The sequence below is a fragment of the Dysidea avara genome, chromosome 3 (assembly GCF_963678975.1).
Source record: "Dysidea avara chromosome 3, odDysAvar1.4, whole genome shotgun sequence".
Classification (NCBI taxonomy): domain Eukaryota; kingdom Metazoa; phylum Porifera; class Demospongiae; order Dictyoceratida; family Dysideidae; genus Dysidea; species Dysidea avara.
Window position 1 is genome coordinate 44,501,197 of NC_089274.1, and position 23,913 is coordinate 44,525,109.

The 23,913-nt window shown below is 40.0% G+C and overlaps 2 protein-coding genes, 2 long non-coding RNA genes and 1 pseudogene across 5 annotated transcripts in view; 3 read left to right on the forward strand and 2 right to left on the reverse strand.

Annotated features, from left to right (window-relative positions):
* Positions 1–22,432, forward strand: part of LOC136251181 (uncharacterized) — a 60,187-nt gene extending 37,755 nt beyond the window's left edge. The window contains exons 11-12 of the mRNA XM_066043572.1: positions 20,626–20,679; positions 20,732–22,432. Coding sequence (XP_065899644.1) covers positions 20,626–20,679; positions 20,732–21,036 — 359 coding nt within the window. The 3' untranslated portion in view covers positions 21,037–22,432. The remainder of the gene's footprint in view (positions 1–20,625; positions 20,680–20,731) is intronic.
* On the forward strand, positions 9,554–10,088 carry LOC136251185 (uncharacterized). Its single transcript, XR_010698976.1, has 2 exons — positions 9,554–9,751; positions 9,881–10,088. It is a non-coding gene; the product is annotated as an uncharacterized lncRNA (long non-coding RNA).
* Positions 11,453–14,778, forward strand: LOC136251182 (uncharacterized). The gene is made up of 2 exons (XM_066043574.1): positions 11,453–13,412; positions 13,469–14,778. The coding sequence occupies exons 1-2, from the start codon at positions 12,014–12,016 to the stop codon at positions 14,653–14,655; spliced, it is 2,586 nt and encodes an 861-aa protein (XP_065899646.1). The 5' UTR covers positions 11,453–12,013; the 3' UTR covers positions 14,656–14,778.
* Positions 11,496–15,533, reverse strand: LOC136251184 (uncharacterized). Of its 2 annotated transcripts, XR_010698975.1 has the most exons (5): positions 15,348–15,533; positions 15,258–15,300; positions 12,003–12,338; positions 11,741–11,950; positions 11,496–11,671 (listed from the first exon to the last, which is right to left on the reverse strand). It is a non-coding gene; the product is annotated as an uncharacterized lncRNA (long non-coding RNA). The 2 variants fall into 2 exon arrangements; XR_010698974.1 differs by having other exon boundaries at positions 11,497–11,671; positions 15,258–15,531.
* LOC136251183 (uncharacterized) lies at positions 16,947–19,506 on the reverse strand (annotated as a pseudogene).
* Positions 22,433–23,913: the final 1,481 nt, after the last annotated feature.

Here is a 23,913-nt window from a genome sequence, read left to right on the forward strand (position 1 = left end):
AAGAAGGTAATACAGGTAGCTGGGCCTTCAACTTTCTCTGGTGAAACTTTCACTTGGAGGCTTTCAAATACTGCCAGTAATGTGTGCAGGTGCCTGCTTCCTTCATCTGAACTGGACAGGGATATAATTAAGAAGTCATCTAAGTAGTGCAAGATAATTGGGATCTCTTCAAATTTTGCCCTCCATTCCAGTACATCTGCAATTGTTGAGAAGTTCCTTGGTGCAGACCTTAAACCAAATGGGAGCGCACAATCAACAAACAGATTATCATTCCACATTATACCTAACAGCAAGTGGTCGTCAGCGTGCACTGGCACTATATGGTAGGCACTTTTGATGTCCACCTTTACCAGGTTAGCCCCACTCCCTAACCGGGATATTGCTCTTACTGCATCCTCAACTTTCACATACAATGTTGAACACCAATCTCAATTGATGCCATCATTGACACTGTCTGGTTGAGGGGCTGACAGATCTACGATCAGGCACCACTGGCCATTTTTCTTTGGAATTACTCCAAAATGGCTTACTTGCACCTGTGGCAATACTGCTGGGTTGAGTGAGCCAACCACTCTATGTTCTCTGCATTCCTTTAACAGATACTCTTGTACCACCTGTGGGTGTTCCATGGCTGAGTACATATTGTCATTTGCCTTCTTTGTCTTGTGACTTATGTAGTCAAACTTATCCGGAACCCATCCCAGATACCTTGAATCACATAGTGGGATAGGAATCTCTCTGGGTGGTTGGCTAGTTGCGCCTTGCAGTCTTTTCAATTGAGAGGTGCATGAAGGATTGAAACACAGGATTTGGAGGTGACACATCCTGCTGGTCTTCTGTAGCTCTCTAGCTGTCAAAGTTTGTCAGTATTTGTTTGGGCTACACAGCATAAAACTGCTGTGCTACCTTTATTGATGCCACCGCCACTCCTTTTGCATATAGCTAGGGCATGGCCATTTAACTCATGTATACAGTATATACAATATTTTTATAATATATAATTAACATGAAATTTAGTTGATCATTGGTACGGTGCGAGTCATTATAAATGTCCAAAATTAGTGGTTTATGGCCTATGACAGTTTAATGACCATAACTCCACCACTGAAACACTTACAGGTTTCAAATTTGGAAATATGGTAATATAACAGCTACTCTACACACAGCAGGAAGTTGGAACATTTGTGACATCATCAACCACCTCCATGATGTAATAACCATGAATATCTAATAATATGCATATTTCAATTTTTCTCAACAGATGTACTAGATGCCAGCTTAACATTTGAGTGCCACCAAGCTATGGGTAGGAGGAAACTTTCCACTGAAAAATAATATTGATTTTTAATGATGGCATAAAGTTATGCCAGCTTTTTTACATATATAAATTACAATTTATCTGTACTCTACAATAACATAAGGTTACAAAACTTGAATTATAATTAGAACATGATAAATACAAAAATTGCACTGAAAAAAAAAATTAAAATTAGTTAGTGTAATGAATTTACAAGAAGTTTCAAAAGCTCAATTATCTATTCTCGGACTTTACGGTGTGACTTGTACTGCTTTATAGCAGCTTCCATTTGTGGACCCAAAGTTAACCCTTCTCTATAGGCTGCTAAGTAGTCCCTCATTTTCCTAAAAAATCTCCTTATGGTGTTCAGTGGAATGGTATCTAATGATTCGTCCAGCGTATTTTCTAACCCCTTAAATGAATAATCACAATGAGCTCTGGTAAACTTTTTGCTTTGTCCCCATACTCGTTCTATGGGGTTTAATTCACAGTGGAATTTTGGAATAAAATAACCTTTAAATTGTTTGAATGCAATAATGTTTCAACCCTGGTTTTCTCGTACTTGAAATCTGGCATTTTTTGAAGTTCATTTCTCATCTGTTCAGCTATCATTTTAGTCACATTAATTCCCCTCTCAATCAAAACTTTCTTCATTCCTTTAGGCGTACCATCAGGGAGTACCATTTTTTGTACCCTACCCCTCCACATAGTATCCCGCATCTTTGGTTGTGCCCCACCAGAACGTACATTCATTCTGTTTACATTTAGGGCATCATCAGCAAAAGCTGTGTGACCAGAACTATGGTCAAAAAGCCAAATCACATCATACAACTCTCTGGGATACTTAACTTTAACAATTTTAATAACATGTTCAACTTGGGCAATAAATTTGTCACTGTTCCAGTAACCTTCACCCTCAGCCCCATACTTCAGTAGCACACGGGCTGTCTGCTTTAAATCAGGATACTCTAATTTGCCTCTTTCGAACTCTTCCATCGTTAACCTCAACAAGCCATTGAATTCATCAACAAAATCGCTTACCATTATCCCTCGACCTTGCCCTTTAGGTCTAATTAACTGGTTTTCCTTCTCAGCCCACATCCAGCCCTGATCCTCGTTTGAATGATATGTGCTCTCGTCATGAAAAAGCAAAACTAAGTGTCTACGTTGGGGCCCGATAAAAGGCTCTGACACTTCATCTGTACATAGAGGTGGGGGTGCATGAGTACTGGACAAAATTTCTAAACGCCTCAAATAAAGGGTTCTGTATTCGACTACATCTTTCCTCTCATGCCCATCAATGTAGACACCCTTTTTGGTGCTGGAGAGCTGAAACCCTAGCTTGTGGAGCCACCTACGAGCTGTACTCAAACTAACATTGGCTGGTATGCTAGGATGGTGCTCCCTTACCAAAGGCAACAGGGTCCCATTTGCCCAAATACAAAAATCACGAGCAGTCATGTTCGGCATACCCTTCACAGATGCATGTCCACGAACCCATTCTAAAGTAAGATCTCGATATTGCTCGTCCATCATCACATGGTACCTATTGTGTCTTCCTCTGGAATCTTCAGTAAATTCTCCACTGTTGCTCAGAAAATCTTTTCTCCACCTTCTTATTGTCTTCTCATTCACTCTAAAAAGTAGCCCAGTTTCCTTTGCAGCTCCTGTCTTGGTTAACCCAAACCTCTGGATGTAGTTGTCATAAACTATCATTGTTCCTTCTGCTTATCTGTGCGCTTCATGTCACTAACCCAGTCCTCAAATATAGCGTGAATTTCATCTTCAGCAATCGAACCTTCGTAATCTTCATCTTCATTGGCTTCCTCATCACTACTATTTTCTTCTAAAGGTGCCGGCAAATCTTCAAATGGAACGGTGTCGACAGCACTAGTGCCTTCTCTGGTATCTTCACTCATCTCTTCCGACGTTCCAGCTCTGACCTCCTCACGAAAAACCTCACCAGACCTCAAACGCTTCTCAACTTTTAGCTTATTCATTTCAGAAGCCCTTTCCCTTAGGGACACCTTGCGCTTTCTTGACATGCATTTTCCAGCTTGTTGAATTGAGCAAACAACAGACAGGAAGCAACAGAAGGTGCGAAATATTTATTGCTGTGATGCAATGCGCATGGTTGTGCTATGGCAACCACAAATATCAAAGATGCCGCTTGCTATCTGATTGGCTAAAATAAAACAGGTGATACATTAGCAACCATTCGCTCAATTGACGTCAAAATCAATACGTGACTTCATCACAGTAGCGCCTACGACTCGCGAAAAAGATAGAGTTACCGATTCTTGGTGAGTGCGATTACTGTGCGATAAATATTTGGACATTCTTGATGACTTGCACTATACTATGTTTTAAAAACTTGTATTACAATAAGATCATAAAAAGGAACTGTCACTGCTGAAATTTTGCTTCTAGTATGGTCAATGGTGGGGAGCTCGACTCCTGCCACGGCCCCTCCTGCCAGACTGCCCACATTATATCGCTGGGTGGCATTCCTCACACTTGATACACGCATGACGATAGGAGCAATCCATTAGGGTGCACCTCCCTTCATTGAATCGGCAGCACCGAGGCCATGATTCATTAGGGGTCTGACTACTGCATGAGGTTTAAAGAGAGGGTGGCTTGACTAGACTGCATGGAGTTTAAGGAAGGGGTCTCTCCTGGTAGCTGTTCTGACTTCAAGGGACAGAGTTGGAGGTTGTGTCTGAGACAGTATTCACATCTCCCCAGGGATTGGGCTTTCCCAGTGGAGCACATAGAGTACAGGGAGAAGTTGTACACACCCCAGTGTTTGTTACCAGAGACTGCCACTTGTCTTCTAAAGGTATCATCATACGTCAACCATGCTGAGCCCATGAAGTCCTGGCTGGCCTGGATTATATTTTTCATGTAGTCCAGTAAGCCTGGCATCCTGTGCGGTTCATCTTCAGCAATCACCCAAATATACGTTGCAAAACATTGCGCCCACACCCGAATGTCCATGGTGCGACAGCAGCCCCCATGCGAAGTTTGCTCACTCTGGTCAGGTATTAACCACATATCTGGGAGCATGTCCTGCATTTCTACAGAATCTCCTTTCTTGGTCTTATTTGCCAGCTTGGTAGGTACTGGGGGTAAAACCTCTCCAAGGAGGATGCCATAGCCAGCTCCTGCCAACCTGTCCTCCTCCATGGTGCCTTTGTCCAAAGCACCCAATTGGTGCAGAAGGTTACCCAAGCTATTAGCTGCTAGTGCTTGCAAGCTGTTGTTCTGGTGCTGGCCTGCCTCCTGGGACCCTGCATCATCAATAAGTGGTAGATTGGAGGCATTTAGTTGTAGCAGCCCTGGGCCTGCAAGATACCAATTTTATTTGTCATTAGAACTCACTGCCGCACACTGCTGTCTGTGCTTGCATATGACATTGGCCACTTGTTACATACCATATGGGTATTTAATTTTGAGGGGTTTAAATTTTCGTGGATTTCATGGTTACCTGCTATCCACGAAAATATAACCTTTTAAAAATTTGTGTGGGTTGCCCATTTAAAGCGCTCATTTGAGATGTGTTGGATAGTAATGGTGTTACGAAAGTTTCTGCGCCCAGCAGATGATGATTCTGGCTTTCATCAAACACCTAAAGCCTCGCCTAAAGTAGTCAATGCTGAATATGGCGAGCTTCGTGATACCAGTACGCAGGATAACAGGAAGAGAAGAGGAATGTACCAAAAGTTTTCAGACGAAGAAAGAGCGACAATTGGGAAGTTTGCCAGTGAATATGGTGTGGCTAGTGCTTCAAGGAAATATGATGTTGTAGAAAGTAGCATTAGAGACTGGAGGGATTTGTACTGAAGGGAATTAACTATAAAATCCAAGGAAGTAAAGGTGGGAGAGGAGATTTGTATCAATGCACTACCGTTGAAGAAGCGGGAAAAGCCTCCCTTGTTGGGTGAGAAACTTGATTGTCACCTACAAGAAAAGATTCTCGGCATGAGGTGAAGAGGCACACCAATTGGAACAAGTGTAGTCATCGGCATTGGAACAGGAATATTGATGAAGCACAAGTAAGCAACAGCCAGCTCTTTTAAGCTCACCAAGGAATGGGCTAAAAGTGTTTTACATCGGATGGGGTGTACGAAGAGAAAGGCTAATAGCAAATGCAAAGTCAATCCTATTAACTTTGATGAGATTAAGCAGTAGTATTTACTTGACATCCATGCTGCTGTTGAAATGGAGGATATACGACCAAGCCTAGTCAAAAACTGGGATCATACAGCCCATAAGATCGTCCTTTCAAGTCAGTGGACTATGGAAAGAAAGGGCATGAAGAGAGTGGAAATAGCAGCTGTGGATGACAAAAGGCAAATAACAGCTATCTTTGCTTGTACGCTGTCAGGGAAATTTCTGCCCATACAATTGATATACCAAGGTACCACCCCTAAATGTTTGCCAAAAAATGTCAATTTTCCATCTGACTGGAACCTTACCTACACAGCCAACCACTGGGCAAACGAAGAAACATGTATGGCCTACATAGAAAATATCATCCTTCCAAAAAGAAAGAGCTTCACTTGGCCTTAGCAATGACCATTGTGCACTGGTTTTGTTTGATGTATTTAAGGGACAGTGTAGAAGTAAAGTGCTGAAGAAGCTAGAGGATAACAATATCCTTAATGTAACTGTGCCAAACAATTGCACTGAAGACTACAGCCACTCGATCTGTCAGTTAACAAACCTGCAAAAGACTTCTTACGGAGCAAATTTCAACAGTGGTATGGAACCGAGATCTGCCAGCAATTAGACAAAGGAATAACGGAGGAAGTGGACATGAGGATGAGTGTGATGAAACCATTGGCTTATGGAAACATACAAATGTGCTGTTTCTCAATGCATTCAATAAGGTGCTGACACATACAGTCTTGTTGAAACGAGTTTTTCCAAAAGCCAAATGTGTGGCAAAAGCTATGGAAAAGAGGCCACAATCTTTATATCCTTGCTGTTTCTGCACAATGGGCACTACAAACTTGACTTTAGAAGCAAAAGTCTTCTCAATCTTTCGCTTAGTGGCATCATCAACTCTGTCATATAGAGAATCATATACCTTTACCTCCCCATGTTGGCATCCTATGTTGCTTACTAAAATCCAATGAGAAGATCGGCAGTGGACTATTTGCAAATAATTATTTGTCCAACATCCTAACTGGTATTGAATTAGCATAGATCGTAAACCTTTCAACAAAGGAAATTGGACAATTAACATCTTTTGTGCAGCATTAATAACTCTGTCATCAAGCTCATTGCCCACCATTAACTTATCTGAATTCTTCAATAATGAACCATGAACTTGTATCCAAACACCATCATTTATCTCACCCCCCTCGTTTACATGATCTTCATCGACTACCTTTCTCTTCTTGCTGTCTGACGCTACCACACTGTCACCATCTATGGCTACGGCATCTTTGCTACTGTGACTTCCTGCATCACTAGTATGGGGGGCTATGACTGCAGTTGAGGTACTGGACACAGTAGTTACCACATCCTGGCTACTCCCTGGGCTGCTTACATCGATAGTGGTGGGGGCTGCAACTACAGGAGAGGTACTGGACATGGTAATATCAGTCGTTGGCTTAATCAATTTTTCAACTTTCACCACATACTTTTTCTCTCCTTTAAAGGTAAGCTTACATGGCACTTCAAGTCCTCCTTGGGTAAGATCTCTTGAATATCGTCGGCTACCCATAACGGTACACTGAATAGACCCGCGACTCTGCAAGAGCAATGAACAAGCAGCGGAAATTTTCCTTGGCACGTGGCCTATAATATTACCAGCTCTCACAACTGACACAGCAAACGGGTTGAACGGATTTCTTTCTTCTCGTAGACATGGAAATGTCTGTCCATAACTAGCTTCCCAAATTTCTTGATAAATGTGATAGCCTCGAACAGCAGACTCGCAACCGAAAAATGTGGTCTCAGCCATTTCCAACGTTAAAAAACATGAGCACGTGGATAGTGCAAGTTCACGTTTGACCATCGAAAATTTAAACCCAGGAAAATAATTAACGAATAGCTATCCACGAAAATTTAAACTCTTGAAATTAAATACACATATGGTATTCTGCAGGTCTACCAGTCCCCCCACTTAGCAGCGTAGATTTTAGCAGGCCATTAATCAGTCATTTTTAAGAGGAGGTTTACTCTATAATATACATGTAAATATAAGCATTAAATTCAACTCCAGCCCGCTCTCTCTACAACTTGTATATACCACCATATACATATATATACAGATTGCTAGTGCTGACCCAAAGCCGATAATTCCCTTAGGATGCTGGTTCCGTTCCTTTAGAGGAGTTGAGGTGTTGATACCCTTCTCAGGGACGCTGGTCCTATTAATTAATCAACTGAACTGCCGGTCTGCCCCTGGACACTGGACCCAGCTCCTGCTATATGTGGGGTTAGAACAAATTCTCAGGAAACTGGTTTCAGTTATCTGTTACAGATTGAGATGCTAGTCACCTTCTTAAGAACGCTGGCCCTGTGTATTATGTGGCTGTACCCTGACAGGCTGCTTGACCTGGTCAGCTATTTAAGTGTGGGACGCTGGTCTCTCTCAGTAGACTGGTCACTATCTGAGACTGAGCTAGTCTGTCTTCTATTGGACGCTGGTCCACTTGGGTTTCCAGATTTGGCAGTGAGTTATAAATGCAGGAGTCTGGGGTTTTAAACATTAAAATGCTTCAAAATTTACTAGATTCTGAGCTATTTTTGATGCATGCATGGTTTCCTTTAAATTGTAATTAATGTTTATATGAAGTTTAACCAGTTAAACTAAGTTAATTTAGCGACTGTGTACAATGGGGATTTTTCTTTGATGATGTGATACTGACCTGATGGTAGTGGGCTAGGTGTGAAGCACTTCCAGTGTAGCGGGCACAGCACAGCTGGTATCACCAACATTCGTGATCAAAGATGGAAAGGGTGGCAATAACTAGAAATTGGGTGATCATTAACTGGAGAATAATTGTTGCACATGGATCAGTCAAAAGACACGTATAAAAGTGTCAAAAGGCATGGCAAGCTAGGTTGTTTGTCCCTCCCTAACTCCCTCCTTTTGGTACTGGCAATTAAAAACATTTATCTTAAGACAAGAAAGGGGTCTGGACACAGGACTAGCTTAGAGCCCAACAAAATAGACTATTTAAAGTGTAGCCTGGAATTTCTGAATTCAGACTTCTAATGGGGGTGTGGGGGAATAAGTGCACCACAGGAAGTCTCAGTTGGGAGACTTAGGCAATTCCACTTCCCTCATCATCCATCCTGAAATTAGCTCAGGGTGTGAAAGTGCAGGTGTTTCACCTAGGGACCTGTTGAAATTCTTGTGGCTTCCACAGATTACTAGAACCCCGCAAGAATTCCTACCTCCAAGCCGTCCTAGTAAAACATTCAATGTTAAGTAGGGTTTTGAAAAAAGTGTTCTGAATCATGGACCTATTATAAGGCTTATAGGAGAATCTGTGAAACCCTGCACACCTTACCAAAACAACCACCATCTGTTGACGGTGACAACTGACTCACAACAGGATCAGACTGGCAGCTTATGGTTCTAGCAGCAAGGAGCTACATTAAGGCTATTTTAGGGACCCAAATGTGCATATCCAAATTCTCCAATTTAAATAAAAATTTCAACTTAAGATTTAGTTGCTAACTTAATCAAGTTAATTTTATGTTATTATCATTCTATTTAAAATTGCATTCTGTTATAAATGTTCTATTAGAGTAGTGTTAGAATGCTCTATTAGAATGCACCCAACTGCTCTATCAGAGTATTATCTCGATCTAGGAATACCCTTGACCTTGTTCTCCACTATTGAAGAATCATTATAAATTTCCTATTACAATGATTTACTCTATACATTTCTGCTGCCAAACTAAGATAATTTGGTGATCCTGCTACAAACTCACAAGTTAAAATTTCCAAGGGAGTTTCCAAAACCCCAGGAAGCCCCCTAAATATGCCCCTGGACAGTGATTTTTTGTCCACTTGTTGTGTTGAGGGTAACTAGGCCTAGTTTTGACTGGCAAATAATGCTACTATATGCCAGAAGTAGCACAGTTTTGCATGGTGTACTTCATTTTGTTATTTGCTTGGTTAAGGGTGCTCGCTGATATTTGAAGCCGTTTAAGTGCCAGCCCAGAAACCACATGCGGCTATTGCATCATAATTGGCATTACTACGCATACTCGTTTAAGTGCCAGCCCAGAAACCACATGCGGCTATTGCATCATAATTGGCATTACTACGCATACTTGTAGTATCCGTGTTAAGCGGACATGTTTTGCGCCAGAGAACACGAGGAAGAATAGCATGTTTTTTCGCTTCAGAATTGTCACTGAAGTGTTAGCAAATGATTGTCTGATGGATCAACAGTTACACTAACATGAATTAATCTAAAAGTAAGTGTTATTTAAGGCAACAAGTGTGAACGCACTTTTCGCTTGTAGGCGACATGCGTTTGTGCCTTGTTTTCTCGAGTGACAGGGTATGCTGGTAGTTAGTATTGTAATTGTAAGCTGCTTATGTAGGGAACAATGTTACCAGCTGGAATCACAAGGCGTTACAAGCTGCTGATGATGGCGTACCTAGCGCAACCTATCCAAGAGCGACTTGGAGACTCCAGGCGGAGCAAGAAGCTGTTCCTGTGTGTGAAGAAGAGAAAACAGAGCTTTTTGTGTTTAGAACAGCGTTTATGACATGTTATTTTGAAAAGTTGGTGATTGCGGTCAATAGGAATTTGTGTGGTTATTGTATCAATAATGTTGGGCACACGCAATCTTTGCACATGTTTACTAAAAATACAACTAGTTTTTGAGTGATAGCCGTGAAGGCTTCAAATTTTGTAGGAAGATTCGCTGATAAATTCTCCAGAGGTCTATGTTTAGATTTTGTCCGTAGCGTTATGGCTTCATGAGTTACGGCACCGAGAACATGAGGTTTTGAATGGTGTAGCACACTTTTAGTACTAACTTAAGTTCTATGTACACTGTGTACTAATACTAAACATAGAGTTGTGAGTTATAAGCTGAAGTTTGTTCAACGTGGTTTCCAGTGCGCTACTGTGAAAAATGGAGGACTAGTTTCGATTTAAGCGCTTCATAAAGAACTACGCATAGTTATAAAATGGTATAGGCTAAAAGAATTCTGTTTGGTTTGTGTTGAAGAGAAAGAGAAGCACTTCCAACGTAAGTAGCATATGGATTCATTTTATACATTATGTGAATATAAGCAACAATACAAAAATTGCATGTTGTATGGCTTCAAATAGCCGCGAGCACCCTTAAGGTTATGGTATACCGGAACTAATTAACTAACGGGAGTAAATGAAAGAGAAGCATGCTTCGCTGAACAACAAATAATTGACCAATGTACTGAAACATACCGCGATATAATGTTAGTCACAGTACTGTACAATAGTTACTCTTACTATAAATCCAAGTTTTATAGCAAAGCAATGAGCGTGCTGCTCACAATACTGCTGCCTAATCGCACTACAATTTACTCGTTTGCGTCAGATTGTGAATCCAAGGAATGGTCTATGAGCGCGGCTACGCACTTAAATGAAGAAGTAGATCGTTCTCCAGTGACCCATCGTAACACTTGAGCAATAGATGACTGACAACAGTTGCATTTTCGCCAAAACGTTTGTTTCGACTTCACTGCATGGACAATAACCCTTCGCCAGGGATTCACCTACTTAGCGCCACCATTTTTTTTGGCAATCAGGCACTACTCCCACCCATCACGGATAACTTGGTGTTACTAGCTGTGGAATATACGGAGGTAAGTGGTAGAAATTTGACGCGAAAGTATAACAGTCCATTTTGGCATCACAAAAAACCGCAGTAGGCCACGTCACCGCAAGGGTTTCTACACATTACGTAACTTTGCGCGTAAAGCCATCATGCCTCCCTAAGGCTATTGCAGCGTTTCTACACACTTTATCAGTAAAATATCGCTATAAAGTAGTAAAGACAGTTAACTACAGACATCTCAATACCCAGCGCTGGTGTATTAAATATTTTAACTAGCGGAGCCACCTCCAATAATACGTAGCTACTAGCTAACTATATACAAAGCTCCATTGCTGTAGTGTATTCACAGTGTGAAGGGCCATTGATCCCATGTGTACTACATCATCCGAAATGACAAGTTTATTCATGGGGCAAACAGCCATTGATCTCATGTGTACTACATCATCCGAAATTCTACAGCACTGCTGGTATAAAGCAAGCTTTTCACACATAGATACACATATAATACAAAATGGGAAGTATTCGAAGGCAAAGGCATCATCGTAATGGACATCGGCGTGTTTTCTGCAGCAAAAAGAAGAGGTAAATATGCAATAACATACTGTATATTCAACTGACAAGTGGTTTACTTACAGAAAGTCTCCAAAGCGTAGCTCAAATGCAGCACCACAGCCTCATAGTGCAAAACCTTGCATCGTTCAACCCTCTGTCCCTTTAGTCACGGAGCCATCTGTTGTTGAATCCTCAGTTGTGGAACCACTTGTCACAGAGCCATGCCCTACAAACAGTCAGTCTCACAAAGAACATGAAGGTGCTGCTGAATGTAGGATAGTAAATCTGCAGCTATTAAACCAACACATAGAGGAAGTAACACAACATGCCATACAGTGCTTACCTTGCCAGGGGATGGCAGACTCCACTGATGCAGTTACCATCACTGAAGAGAAAGACCGTGATGGACTAGCTTCAATCATGAGCTGCAAATTCAATGGCTGTGGTCAGCAGATCACTTTTTTAACATCAACCAAAACAACTGGTCTAACTGGCAGAGCACACTGGACAAATAACTTAGCAGCTGTTTGGGGACAAATGACAATAGGTGGTGGATTCAATTCACTGGAAGAATCAATGAGTGTTCTTGGTGTTCCAGTAATGACGAAGTCATCATTCATCCACACAGAACAAGTCATTGGCAAATGGTGGTGGACAATTTTGGGGGAGTCTATGATAACTGCAGGGAAAGAAGAAAAGCAAATTGCAATACAAAAAAACAGCTATCATGGAGAGTACCCAGCTATAACAGTCATCGTTGATGGGGGATGGTGCAAACGCACACACAAGCATTCATACAATGCCTTGTCTGGAGTTGGTGTCATTTTTGGAAAAGAAACAAAGAAGCTTTTGTATGTTGGTGTACGAAACAAGTTTTGTGCGGTATGTGCTAAGGGTGGTGACAAGGAACACGAATGCTTTAAGAATTGGTCTGAATCATCATCCTCCATGGAGTCAGACATTATATTGGAAGGGTTTCGCATGGCTGAAAAACAGCACGGTTTACGCTACACCAACTTTATTGGTGATGGTGACAGTTCGGTCCAGTCCACATTGAGAGACAATGTCCATGAATGGGGACGTGACATAACCAAACAAGAATGTGCAAACCATGCTGTAAAGTGTTTCAGGTCTTCCTTAGAGAATTTAGTGAAAACCAATTCTCATTACAAGGGTAGACACAAGCTTACGAAAAGCATGCGAAAAAGACTGGCTTCATCAGCTAGATGTGCAATCATAATGAGGAGCAAAGATGTAGCAGAAAAGAAAAGCGATCACGCAACCGCTTCCAAACATTTGCAAGAAGACATTTTGAACTGTGCATTACACTGCTTTGGAAGCCATCACAAATGCAAAGCTGATTACTGCAAAACAGTCCAGCATCTGAATGCCATTCAACAGTCAGCAACCACAATCCCATCTACTGATACTTTAGTACCTACAGATTCTTTGGATACAACGTTATCACCTTTGGACACCACTGTATCTTCTACTACCTCATCTGATACGACTGATGACTCACTTCAAGATATTACACACGACACCTTACCAGCAGTTGAGAGGGATATAGAAATTGACATCATAGACACAGTGGTGCTAGAACAGCTGACAGCATGGGAGGATGCAACTGCTGATGACCAGGCTGAACCTGTTAATGCCACTTTAGATCCACCTGTACCACTCGATGAACAGATGATCTGTGACATACAGAAGATTGCTAGTAGACTAGCAGCGAAGTCCAGTCAGCTTATAGGTAAGATACAAACATATAGGAAATTCAACATGTTGTTATCTCTGTTACTCATCTAGGCAATTTTACAACTAATTTGGCAGAAGGCTACATGCACATCCGCAGCAAATTTGATGGCGGTAAACAGATCAACCGTTCTCAAAGTGGGTCCTGGCAAGGAAGATGTGCTGGTGCTGCACTGAGGGTCAATGAAGGGCCAGAATGGGGACCAGCATGCTGGACTAAGGTGACACAATCTCAAGCAAGTGAATGTTTCAAGTCTGTCTCGGCTACTAAAGCCAAACAAATTTACAATGATCGTAAACGAAAAGCTACAGATGATGCTAAATATAAAAGAAAGCAAAAAAGAAATGACAGTGGCAACTCATTACAAGCCCGTCTAGATTATTCACGATATGATAACAACGGGCCAAATGCAAGAGAAGTTCCCTCAGACATCTCAAATTCAAACCTACATGAACTAATGATTAGGTACTACAATGCTCAGGTAAAAGTAACTGAAGTCTCAGCAGAAGAAGTCAATATGAGCACAACAGAACAAGGTAGCAGCAGGAGATGGCATTCAGAGAGGCGAAACAGAATCACGTCATCAAATGTCGGCCAGATAGCCAAGAGAAAAAGCAGTACAAAAGTTGCTGCCACTGTCAAAAAACTATTATATTCAAATTTTCGTGGAAACAAAGCCACTGAGTGGGGGATTCAACAAGAAGAAACCAGCAGAGAAAAATACAAGGATCTAAAGCTGACTATTTCAGCTGACTACTCAGTTGTACAGTGTGGCTTAGTAGTTTGTGTTCAACATCCCTGGCTTGCAGCTAGTCCAGATGGCTTGGTTTATGATCCCACAAGCAACCCACCAGAGGGCTTAGTTGAGTTCAAAAATCCTTACTCTGCTAGGGACAAAACGTTGTTACAAGCGGCAAGCTCTAAGACCTTTTGTCTTCAACTTGATAAACAAGGTAAACTTACTTTAAAACCTAACCATGATTACTACTACCAAATACAATGTGCTATGTTTTGCACAAAGCGTAAGTGGTGTGATCTGGTGGTAATGACTATGGATCTACATATAGAAAGGATTTATTTTGACTTAAACTTTTGTGAAAAATTTCTTCCTAAGCTACGTGAATTCTACTTCACATCAATTTTGCCGGAGTTGGCATCTGAGCAGGGTGTAATACGTGAACCACACCAGTGGTTAACAGATGAATGGACAGAAACATATTTACAATTGGACATGAATTAGTGTATTTATTATATTATTGTATGTACACTATTTAATTTTATTAAAATAATTGTTCTACTAATGACACAGAATGTTACGCTCCACATAACCCAAGTTGGATAGTGGGTGGGAATTTGTAGTGGAATTGTAGAGGAATCGTAACCCTCAGGGTAGACAAATTTGCAATTTGAATAGCCATTATCAATGAATTCCGAGGTAAAGAGCATGAATTAGTGGGATTTGTAACTCAAAGTTGTCCCCAAGCGTGGAAATTTGTCATCTATTCTTTGCAAACCCCACCTATCCCCACCTCTGCCGGACTTGGGATAAGTGGAGCATGACATTGATAGGTGCAACCTAGACATAATGCTGAATACAGAAAAATCCTATGTATACTCATGTGGTGACTTTATCAGACCCCCAGCAACATCTATGCCATGTATCAAGCATGTATGTACAAAGGAGCCACAACAACTGAGATGTAGAACTTACTCTAAATTCAGCCAAACCTTAAACACATAACATAGTAAAACCCATGTACCTTTTATAGCTACCTACACTGGCATAGCTAAATGACAACTGCTTAAAACACAGATTACTTTATTTACATATACTAAACAAACCTTTTCCTTCCCATTTTCTAATCTTCTCTTAGTAATGCACACCCTAGCGAAACAGCTTGCCACTGGTTTTCCATCTATTACCAAGGTCACCTTTATAGTTATAAACCAATCCTGCACTGGAATTTAGCAGATAGAGAACCAAATGAATGGCTAGTGCACTCTTCGCGCAATCACCGTCCATTGATTACATAACGCATGATGCAATCTTAGGTATGAATAAATTTTAAAGCCATATGAATCGAATTCCTGGTTAACCAATGTTTCCGGTATACCGTAACCTTAATGCCCTTTGGCAGTCTTATTTCAATTCCCTAAAATACTACTCCATGATTTATCAACTTCAACAAAAATGGTATTATGCAAGATGGATCATCCAATGATACAAACTTCATGATATGGTGAGAATTTTTCCCAGTGGAACTAATGTTCTTAACAGGTATACAAAATGGAGGTATCATTGATGATCAAAATATTAAATGACAGTGAAAACCACCCAAGACAATTAAATAACAAAAGCCATAGGAAATTAAACACTTGTATATCAATTACAATACCTCAAGACTTTGAAATTAACTGGACCACAAACTGACATTCTGACCGCATAGATTTAATCAATACATCAAGTGCTTCAACCACATTCAATGGTAGATAGACATGTTATCACGTCACCACAACACTGTTATACAGGTCTTATCGTGGTTCCATATCCTCTAATATCTATACATTCTCACTCAACTCTCACACAGAAGCACAATAGCTATTGGTGTTTAATATCCAGGCTTGCACCAATTATGTGAGCATAAATTTGATTGTAATAGGCTAGCAAAGCATCAAGCATTATGCAAGAATAACAGAATGATTTTTTAGTTGAAATGTGCAATGCATGAAAGAAAATACCATATAACGGGTTAATTTCAAAAGGGAAATTTTGAAGAGCAGCTGCCGGCTAAAATAGATTTCAATGGTATAATTTTCGAATGTTCTATCATCATGCTTAGCACCACTAAAGTTAGTTTTTGTAAGTGCGCGCGTTAAGTGAAGATGGTTACCATGCAGCAGTACAATCGAAATTGAGATATTCATTTGGTGTTATTGTATTATAAAGAAATATGGACTGCTCCACTATAGGAAAGATGGTTTTGCCTTTTGGAAACAGGTAATCTTTACTGTCGATTTACTGTGGGCGTAGCTGTTGTATAGAAACTAAAGGTGTTGGCCTGGCTGCCAGGTACAGAAAGAGATATCATGTATTTGTACTGTGTTTCTTCTACTCGAGATGTGGAGTTCTGTTTAATAGTGGACAGAATTCAGCCGACCTGGCACAAGGTAGCTTTATATTCGAAGAATTAAATTTTTGTAGAAGCTGTGTTCTTCGAATATAGTATGTTCGCATGGAGCTGAATCCTCAAAAACGATTAATAACTTATGATTGCTACATTGCACGGGCCTCCTGTATTACTTGATATGTAGTACTTCTCAATCTGCTAAAACTGTATTAAAAGCATTTCATTCGAATGTAAGACACTCCAGTTAGAACACTGTAAAGTTTCACCATACATTTTCAATGGGGAAGCCTCTAAAGCACGGCCCTTTGATGTTCATGTTGACACATGTTTGTGGCAAAGCCAGATGTCACACTCGCACCCTCAACATGCATGATTTCACCATCTGTTATATAAGAGGCTGTAATAATACTTTTGCAAGAAAAATAAAACAGTTTTTGTGTGTGTAAAACAGAGTTGCATGAGTAGAAGAACTGGGGCCACTGTTGCATTGTATTTAGAAGATAAGTGGCCCACTTATCTTCAGGGAAAAATCCTATTTCAGCCATTAAGAGGAAAAACCCAAATTATAACAGCTCAAGTACTTTTATCCAGCATAGGTGTACCTGCAAGTGAGGCAAACAACATGTTTTTAACTTCACATTTACCACGCAGCTGCCCATTCTCTCCTAGTCAATTTGTCATTTTAATCCTTTTCCCATCACTTTGTGCACATGCCATACAAGTCGTTTCAAATCAGCACCTGGTTCTCGAAGTCACATTCCCACAGAACTCTACAAAAGGTTTCACCAAATGAAATACTGTTTGTATGAATTTGGACCTATGATACCTTTAGTGACTTCTAAACACTCCTGCACTGATCAATATACACAATGTCTGGTATGTTCACCTTCTGCAAGCATAATAAAGCAACAATAACTTTGAAAGTGCATGTACTTACACTTCATCTGTTTTTGTCATGTACTTTGCAGAGTTCAATCCCAGCCACCCGATGACTCCTGGGGTACAATTATGCAAGTTGTAACACTGGTATTGTAAATATCAAACAATCTTACATCAGATGAAGTAAGCTCAGAAGAAGACTCAGACTCACTGTTACTGGTGGTGGAGGAGTCATTAATACCACCATCACCATCTTCACTATCGCTACTATCACTGCTGACGTGAATGAGGAATCATTCTAGAAGTTTCTCATGAAGTCCATCCTGTTCTCAGTAATGATCTTCGACTTCTTCTTGAACATGCTTTATCAAAGATTGCCACCTCTCAGATGTAACAGCCTCAAATCCTTGATAAACCAGTTCCTTCACTTCAGTCAAAGTAAACCTAAACAGATGCCAAACTATAACAATGTCCATAACAATGTTGATATACCTCTTGTTGTTCCGCTTTACGTGTCCCTTCACTTGACTCCAGGCCATCTCAATAGGATTCAGTTCACAGTGTGCAACTGGTAATCTGACTACTTCATGGCCTATTATTGTTAGCCGAAAGAACTGGAATCACAACAGTATACCAGAAAAAAGCCATACCAGAAAAATGTCAGAGCCACAATGTATACACACTTAACACACCTTTACTTCCAGCTATCTCGTCTATAGCATATCTTGGAGGAGTTTTTGCTCGTTTGATGATTTCCCACAGATCTCTCTTCAGTGAACTTTCTGGATATGCTATACCTGTGAATCATCATACAGTCACATACTGAAACAGTGGCAGTATATACACACTGCCTTACGTTTCTTATCTAACCACTCTTTCAGCTGTGCTTTTCACCACTTTTGCTTTGGTTGCTCCTCCAAGTGGCGACTGCAGTTAACACAGTAATGTTTACTGTTGACAAATGTAACCACCTACCTGTGGTAACTGGCATTGTCCATTACAATCAGACAATTGCATGGCTGGTAATGTTGGAAGTAACTTTTCTTGAAACCATCTTTCAAAATTCTCTGCATTCATTTCTTGATAGTAATCAGCTGCAGACCCTTTCTTGGCTCTAAAAACCCAATTACAACCTGAAAGAACAACTGTGTTTACTGGATACTTCACATCATAGAAAATTACCAGGAACCCATCCATCTTTGCCCCCAGCATGTAAGATAATAAGGCACTCTCCTTTACCTGATGGTTTGCTATGTATAAATTAGGTTAAACAAGCAGAATTTTGAAAGCTATTTAACCAACCTGACTCCTCCTATAGTCCCCCCAGTAGTCTTATCAGCCTCTACCCAGGCTCTGGACTTTCCATCATGTGCATTGGCCCAAGTCTCATCCAAGTTACACTACTGGTTTTCCTTCAGTTCTGTTGCACCTCATTCGTCTCAAATATTTATGACGCTGATGGACTATGTGGGGCTGCTCATAGTATACCCTGCATGTATGTGTAGTAAAATTAAAACACACAAACTGGTGCAGTGCTAACCTCTTGTAATCGTTCTATGTTTGAATCCCATATCCTTCAATACCCTCCTAAGTGATGTTCTCCCCCCAGAGAAAACACCATCATTCCGAAGTTTTGACTGTAGACGGAGTAACAAAACCAAAGGCTCGAGCGTTCAAATTCACCCACCAAAATCTTCAACAGTGATAGATTTTCTTTCTTGTCGTACAACGAATTTATCTTCCATCTGATTGCATCTCGGTCGAAACTGTCTGTATCAACACGGATTCGTGAACGTCTGTACCTGCCGTGACGATTAGATGAATTGAGTAGACTCCTGCAAACTGCTTTTGTACCTTTTTCTTGGCGTAGAAAACCCACCTTTCTTGCGGTACTCCATCCTCACTCTTACAATAGATGACTCTGAAATCCCTACATGGCAAAATGAATACCAAACCCAGCTGCAAAGAAGATATTTATTTAATACCAGTGGCCTTCGAGATTCTCTGCTTCACATTGATGGAAACTTTAGACTTCACCTCTTGCTCAAAGTAGTCCCATAGCTTCATGAGTAGAAATTTTGTTTGGCTGTTTAACCTCTTTCCAAGAGGGTTTCGCTCCGTACTCACTGATGCTGCACTGGACACCATATTTTCGACAATTAAGTGCACGCCCATAACATGAGCTTACGAATAAGTGCATCACGAACATCATGTGTAAAGCCTTTGATCTTGTGTGGCTTCTTAATCAACAACCCAGGATTCAGCTCAACGCGAACGTACTATACTTCAAAAATTAAACTCCTTCAAAAATAATCTGTTATACAGTAGTGAACTCATTACACATTACTGCAGCATTTAACCCTACAGGTATACAAGTGGACATTTAATCCCTACGTCAGTCATGTCTATACTGTTGTATACACAGCTGCAATGGAGATGACCTCATATCAAAACTATACCTATTGGGATTTGTAAAATAAAAGATCGACAATAAAAATTTTATGCAACACTGAATTTTACCATCAATTCTTAGGAATTACACCTTAAAACAACCTAAAATATAATAAAATACAATTTATGAGCCTTAACTTGGTATTACAGGCTCATTGAAAAACTTCAATGACAGCCATTTTCTCTTTCCCAATACAAAATACATGTATTTTACACCAATTATACAAAATGCAAAATATCAAGCACTAGCACTCAAAATCTCTACAGCATACTATACAAGGAAAAAAGCCCTTGAAAAGCTCTACACTATTCCACCCGTACCTATGTTGCAACGTCACCATAGCGACAGTATTTCACTGTTGATTACAACACAAAATGCGCTCATACAAAACTTTATAGAAAAAAAAGTTATTTGGGCAGGCAAACCTCGAAATTTCAACTAGTTAACCTCGACCAAATTAGTTAAACTTGGTATCATTTGACTTACTAAAGCCTACTGATTAAGAATCCACCCGTACCTAGTGATTAACTGGTTGGGTTAAAAAGATACTTTACAAAATGTGTGAAAAAACAGGGTTTTTTACAACGCATCTCAACATGTAATTTTGCCATACAAGGCTCCCCCTTTTCCTACAAACTTTTTGATATGACCCTTGTTCATTACTTTTTATTTCTATAATCCCTACTCAATTGTATTTTCTTTACACTTGTGTTAATTTAAGGCAATGTGTGGTTGATGTTTATAATTGCAGGAAGTAATGGACAAGTGGAAAGCTATGAAATTAAACATGAAATGCTTACAAAAGGTTAGTATTATAATTACAGTAGATTTGTCAAAATTATTTCAATATAATGTAGAGCCATTAATGGGTCATCTAGTTTCATTTGTGACACCGAGTATCAAAGCACAGTGGGAAGATTTTGCTTATGTCTTGTTGATACGTGACTCTGAAACAGTCGAGGCTATTAAAGCTGAGTGTGGTAATGACAGTGTTGCGTGTTGCAGACGTGTTTTCAAGCACTGGTTAAGTAGTAGCCCTCAGAGTCATAAGACTTGGTCAACATTGCTTGAAAAACTTAAACAATTGAGAGAGCTAACAAGAGGTAGAGAAGAAATAATAAAGAAGCTGCAGCAACCATCAATTGTTAAGGAGTATTTATAGCTATGTACCTGCATATGCATGCACTATATACTGTAACCTCTATACATCAATTAAGTAGGTATATATTATTATTAAGGCTCAAACGAATAGTAGCTTTCTGTATTCGAATATTTACTCAACTATTGTCCGAATACTCGAATATTCGGTGTAAGGTTTCATTGCTATGAATGCAATCCAGTAATTAAGGTGGCCACTACCAAGAAACCTATAAAGAACCACAAACAAGTTTGTGGCTTCGTATGAATAACTTACTGAGAAGAAAAGGGTAGCATAGTACCCTTTCTGAAAGGATTACCGCAGCGATATTGTGATGGAAAGTGTTTATAACAAAGTAGAAGTATTTGGAGTAAACCATGAATCCATATGAAGTCTTGTGCTTACGGCGATCTGCCACAGCATTAGTACATCTTCACCAATTAGTGGCTGCCTAATGCTATTTCTACTGTTCGCTTCTTCAACACCATTCTTTCCATTCAATGGCATCGTCTCCGCTTCCTTAATTGCTTACAGCTAATCACGTGCCATTGTATAATGATCATGTGCGAATATTCGGGGGTTAATTTTATTATTCGAATACTATGCCAACGAATATTAATACGAATAATCGGCTATTCGTTTGAGCCCTAATTATTATTATATGCACCTGTATTTTCCTTTATATGTGACCCAGTCTGAGAAAACCGGTCTTATCGCCCATATCAGCAGATTCGATTTTTCACCCAGGGCACAAAGCTACATGAATATACTATCTAATTCCACAATCAAAATCAGCTAGACTTGAGTGGTCTGGTTTTGCTGGCTGCTTTTCCCAAGCCCATTGGCGATCCGTACGTGTGGTGTAGGGCCTTAATGGAGCTCTGGTCACCCTGGGGATGATTGTATGTGGCTGTACAGCTCTGTGGTGTTGAATAAGTACCTGGGCTGTGAATTTCCTTTCATTTTAGCCAGTTTTGAGACCTCAGTGGCCCAAAACTTGGCCTAATTCATCCCTTGGCCTTCCTTCTCAATTTTTGAACACCATCTTGCCCACCTCCCAGGGCCCTCGCCTCCCACCCAATTTACAGCTCGCCTGATACAGTCAACCTCGGTTTAAAAACTATCTAAAATGGCGGGAAACTTAGTTGTTGGCTACTTGCACAGTGGATGCTCTGGAAGGTAAGGAATTGGTATAAAACGTGTGAAAATTTGCTTCAACCATTGGCGAGTTACAACACACTGAATACTTAAAACCGGCCTTTCTCGATACTTTTAAATAGACAATAAGCCCGGTTTTCCCAGACTGGGTCACATATACAATTTGTATTTTTATAGGTAGACTATATAAGACACTTTTTATTTAGAATTGAAAAAAACTGTACCCTATACATTTGTAGCTTTTGATTAATTTGTGTTGTGACATGCATGCTATTCAGGGGCATATGGAGGAGGGGTCTCCAGGGGTTTCAGGAAACCCCTTTGGATTTTACACTGTATTTGAAACATTAAGAAATTGAAACTTCAGGGTTCCAGAATTTGGAATCTGTCATGGAACAGGACACATTTTATACTTTTATCTTAGTTAAATAACGTTCTTTCACATGATAGCAATGCTTATAGCATTGTTCTGAATTATGAATTTGGTGAAAAGATTGAGATACTCTAATAAAGCAGTCAGGCAATATCGTAATTTGCTTTTTTTCGTTGTAAATTAATTTTCGTATGCAAAAACTTGTACAAAAGTTTTTATGAAAGATCGAAGAACAGTCATCCACGTAAACCATGCGAAAATATTTTTATCACGAAAAATTTTGCACGAAAATAAAGCAAATTATGGTATAAACTACTCTAATATAACAGTCACTTAGCTGTAGTGGAAACCCATTTTCAAAATTCCTGTGTACGCCCCTGCTATTAGAGTATGCAGTGTTTCCTTTTTAACTTTTAAAGTTATAGCTAATTAGTAAAGTCATTGAGTATATGTGACCGGATTTGACAAAACCAGGCTTCCAACACATCCACATTTGCATCTTTAAAGGACCATGGCTACATGTACGAGTAAGCTATCGCTTTCAAATATTGATCTGTTATTGCATGTTGCAATGAAAGAAATTTGTGAAAATTATAGGCCAATAGCATACTGAGCGGTCAAGTTACAAGTGGTTAATATCGAAGAATTGGATGTTTGTGGAAGCCTGGTTTTGTAAAATCCGGTCACATATATGTAATGCAGGTAAAGGGTTTGTTAACTGCATGAGTATACGTAAAGGGGCAATTTACAACTTGGTGCATTTTGGATAAAATCTACTGTCAGTGTAGATCAAGTTGTTGTTTCATGCACGATTCATTTATTTGTTTATACTCTGGAGTTCAGCTAAGGTTTTCATCCCAGAATATTATTATTATTATTGACACTTAACAGTGACCAGCACTGAAGGTCTGACAGTAACATGTGCTGCAGCCTTAGGATTACTTAACCTAATTTCAAGGACTTAGACCTAATGACTTCACTTAATGACTTATAGCTGATAAGGTGTAACAGAAAAGGGCCAAAGTAAGGAAAAAAATTCCTCCAGCCCCAGGATTCGAACTGTAGATCACCCAATGTCTAGTCGAGGCCACACTCAAGTCTTCCTCCAGGAGAGATGGGTTTTCTTCCTTAAACCTAAAGTGTACCTAATGAAAATTGGTGCTGATTTTAGCATCAGACACCTGCAAACTGATAAGTTCTTTAAGGAGTACACTGCTAATTCCTTTGGCTTTGCATGCAAAATCTTGGGTTTTCATTGGTTTGTGCTTGCCTTCCATCCCTTTTTGCATCAGATGTGTTTGTGGTAATTAATTTCCAGTTAGAAGTACTGACCTAAAGAATGAGAATTCTACATATTTTAGATCTAGTCT

Coding starts and splice junctions, on each gene's coding strand:
- LOC136251182 (XM_066043574.1), top strand. CDS start 12,014: ATGGCAGACTCCACTGATGCAGTTACCATCACTGAAGAGAAAGACCGT. Junction 13,413..13,468: donor GAAGTCCAGTCAGCTTATAG/GTAAGATACAAA, acceptor TTACTCATCTAG/GCAATTTTACAACTAATTTG.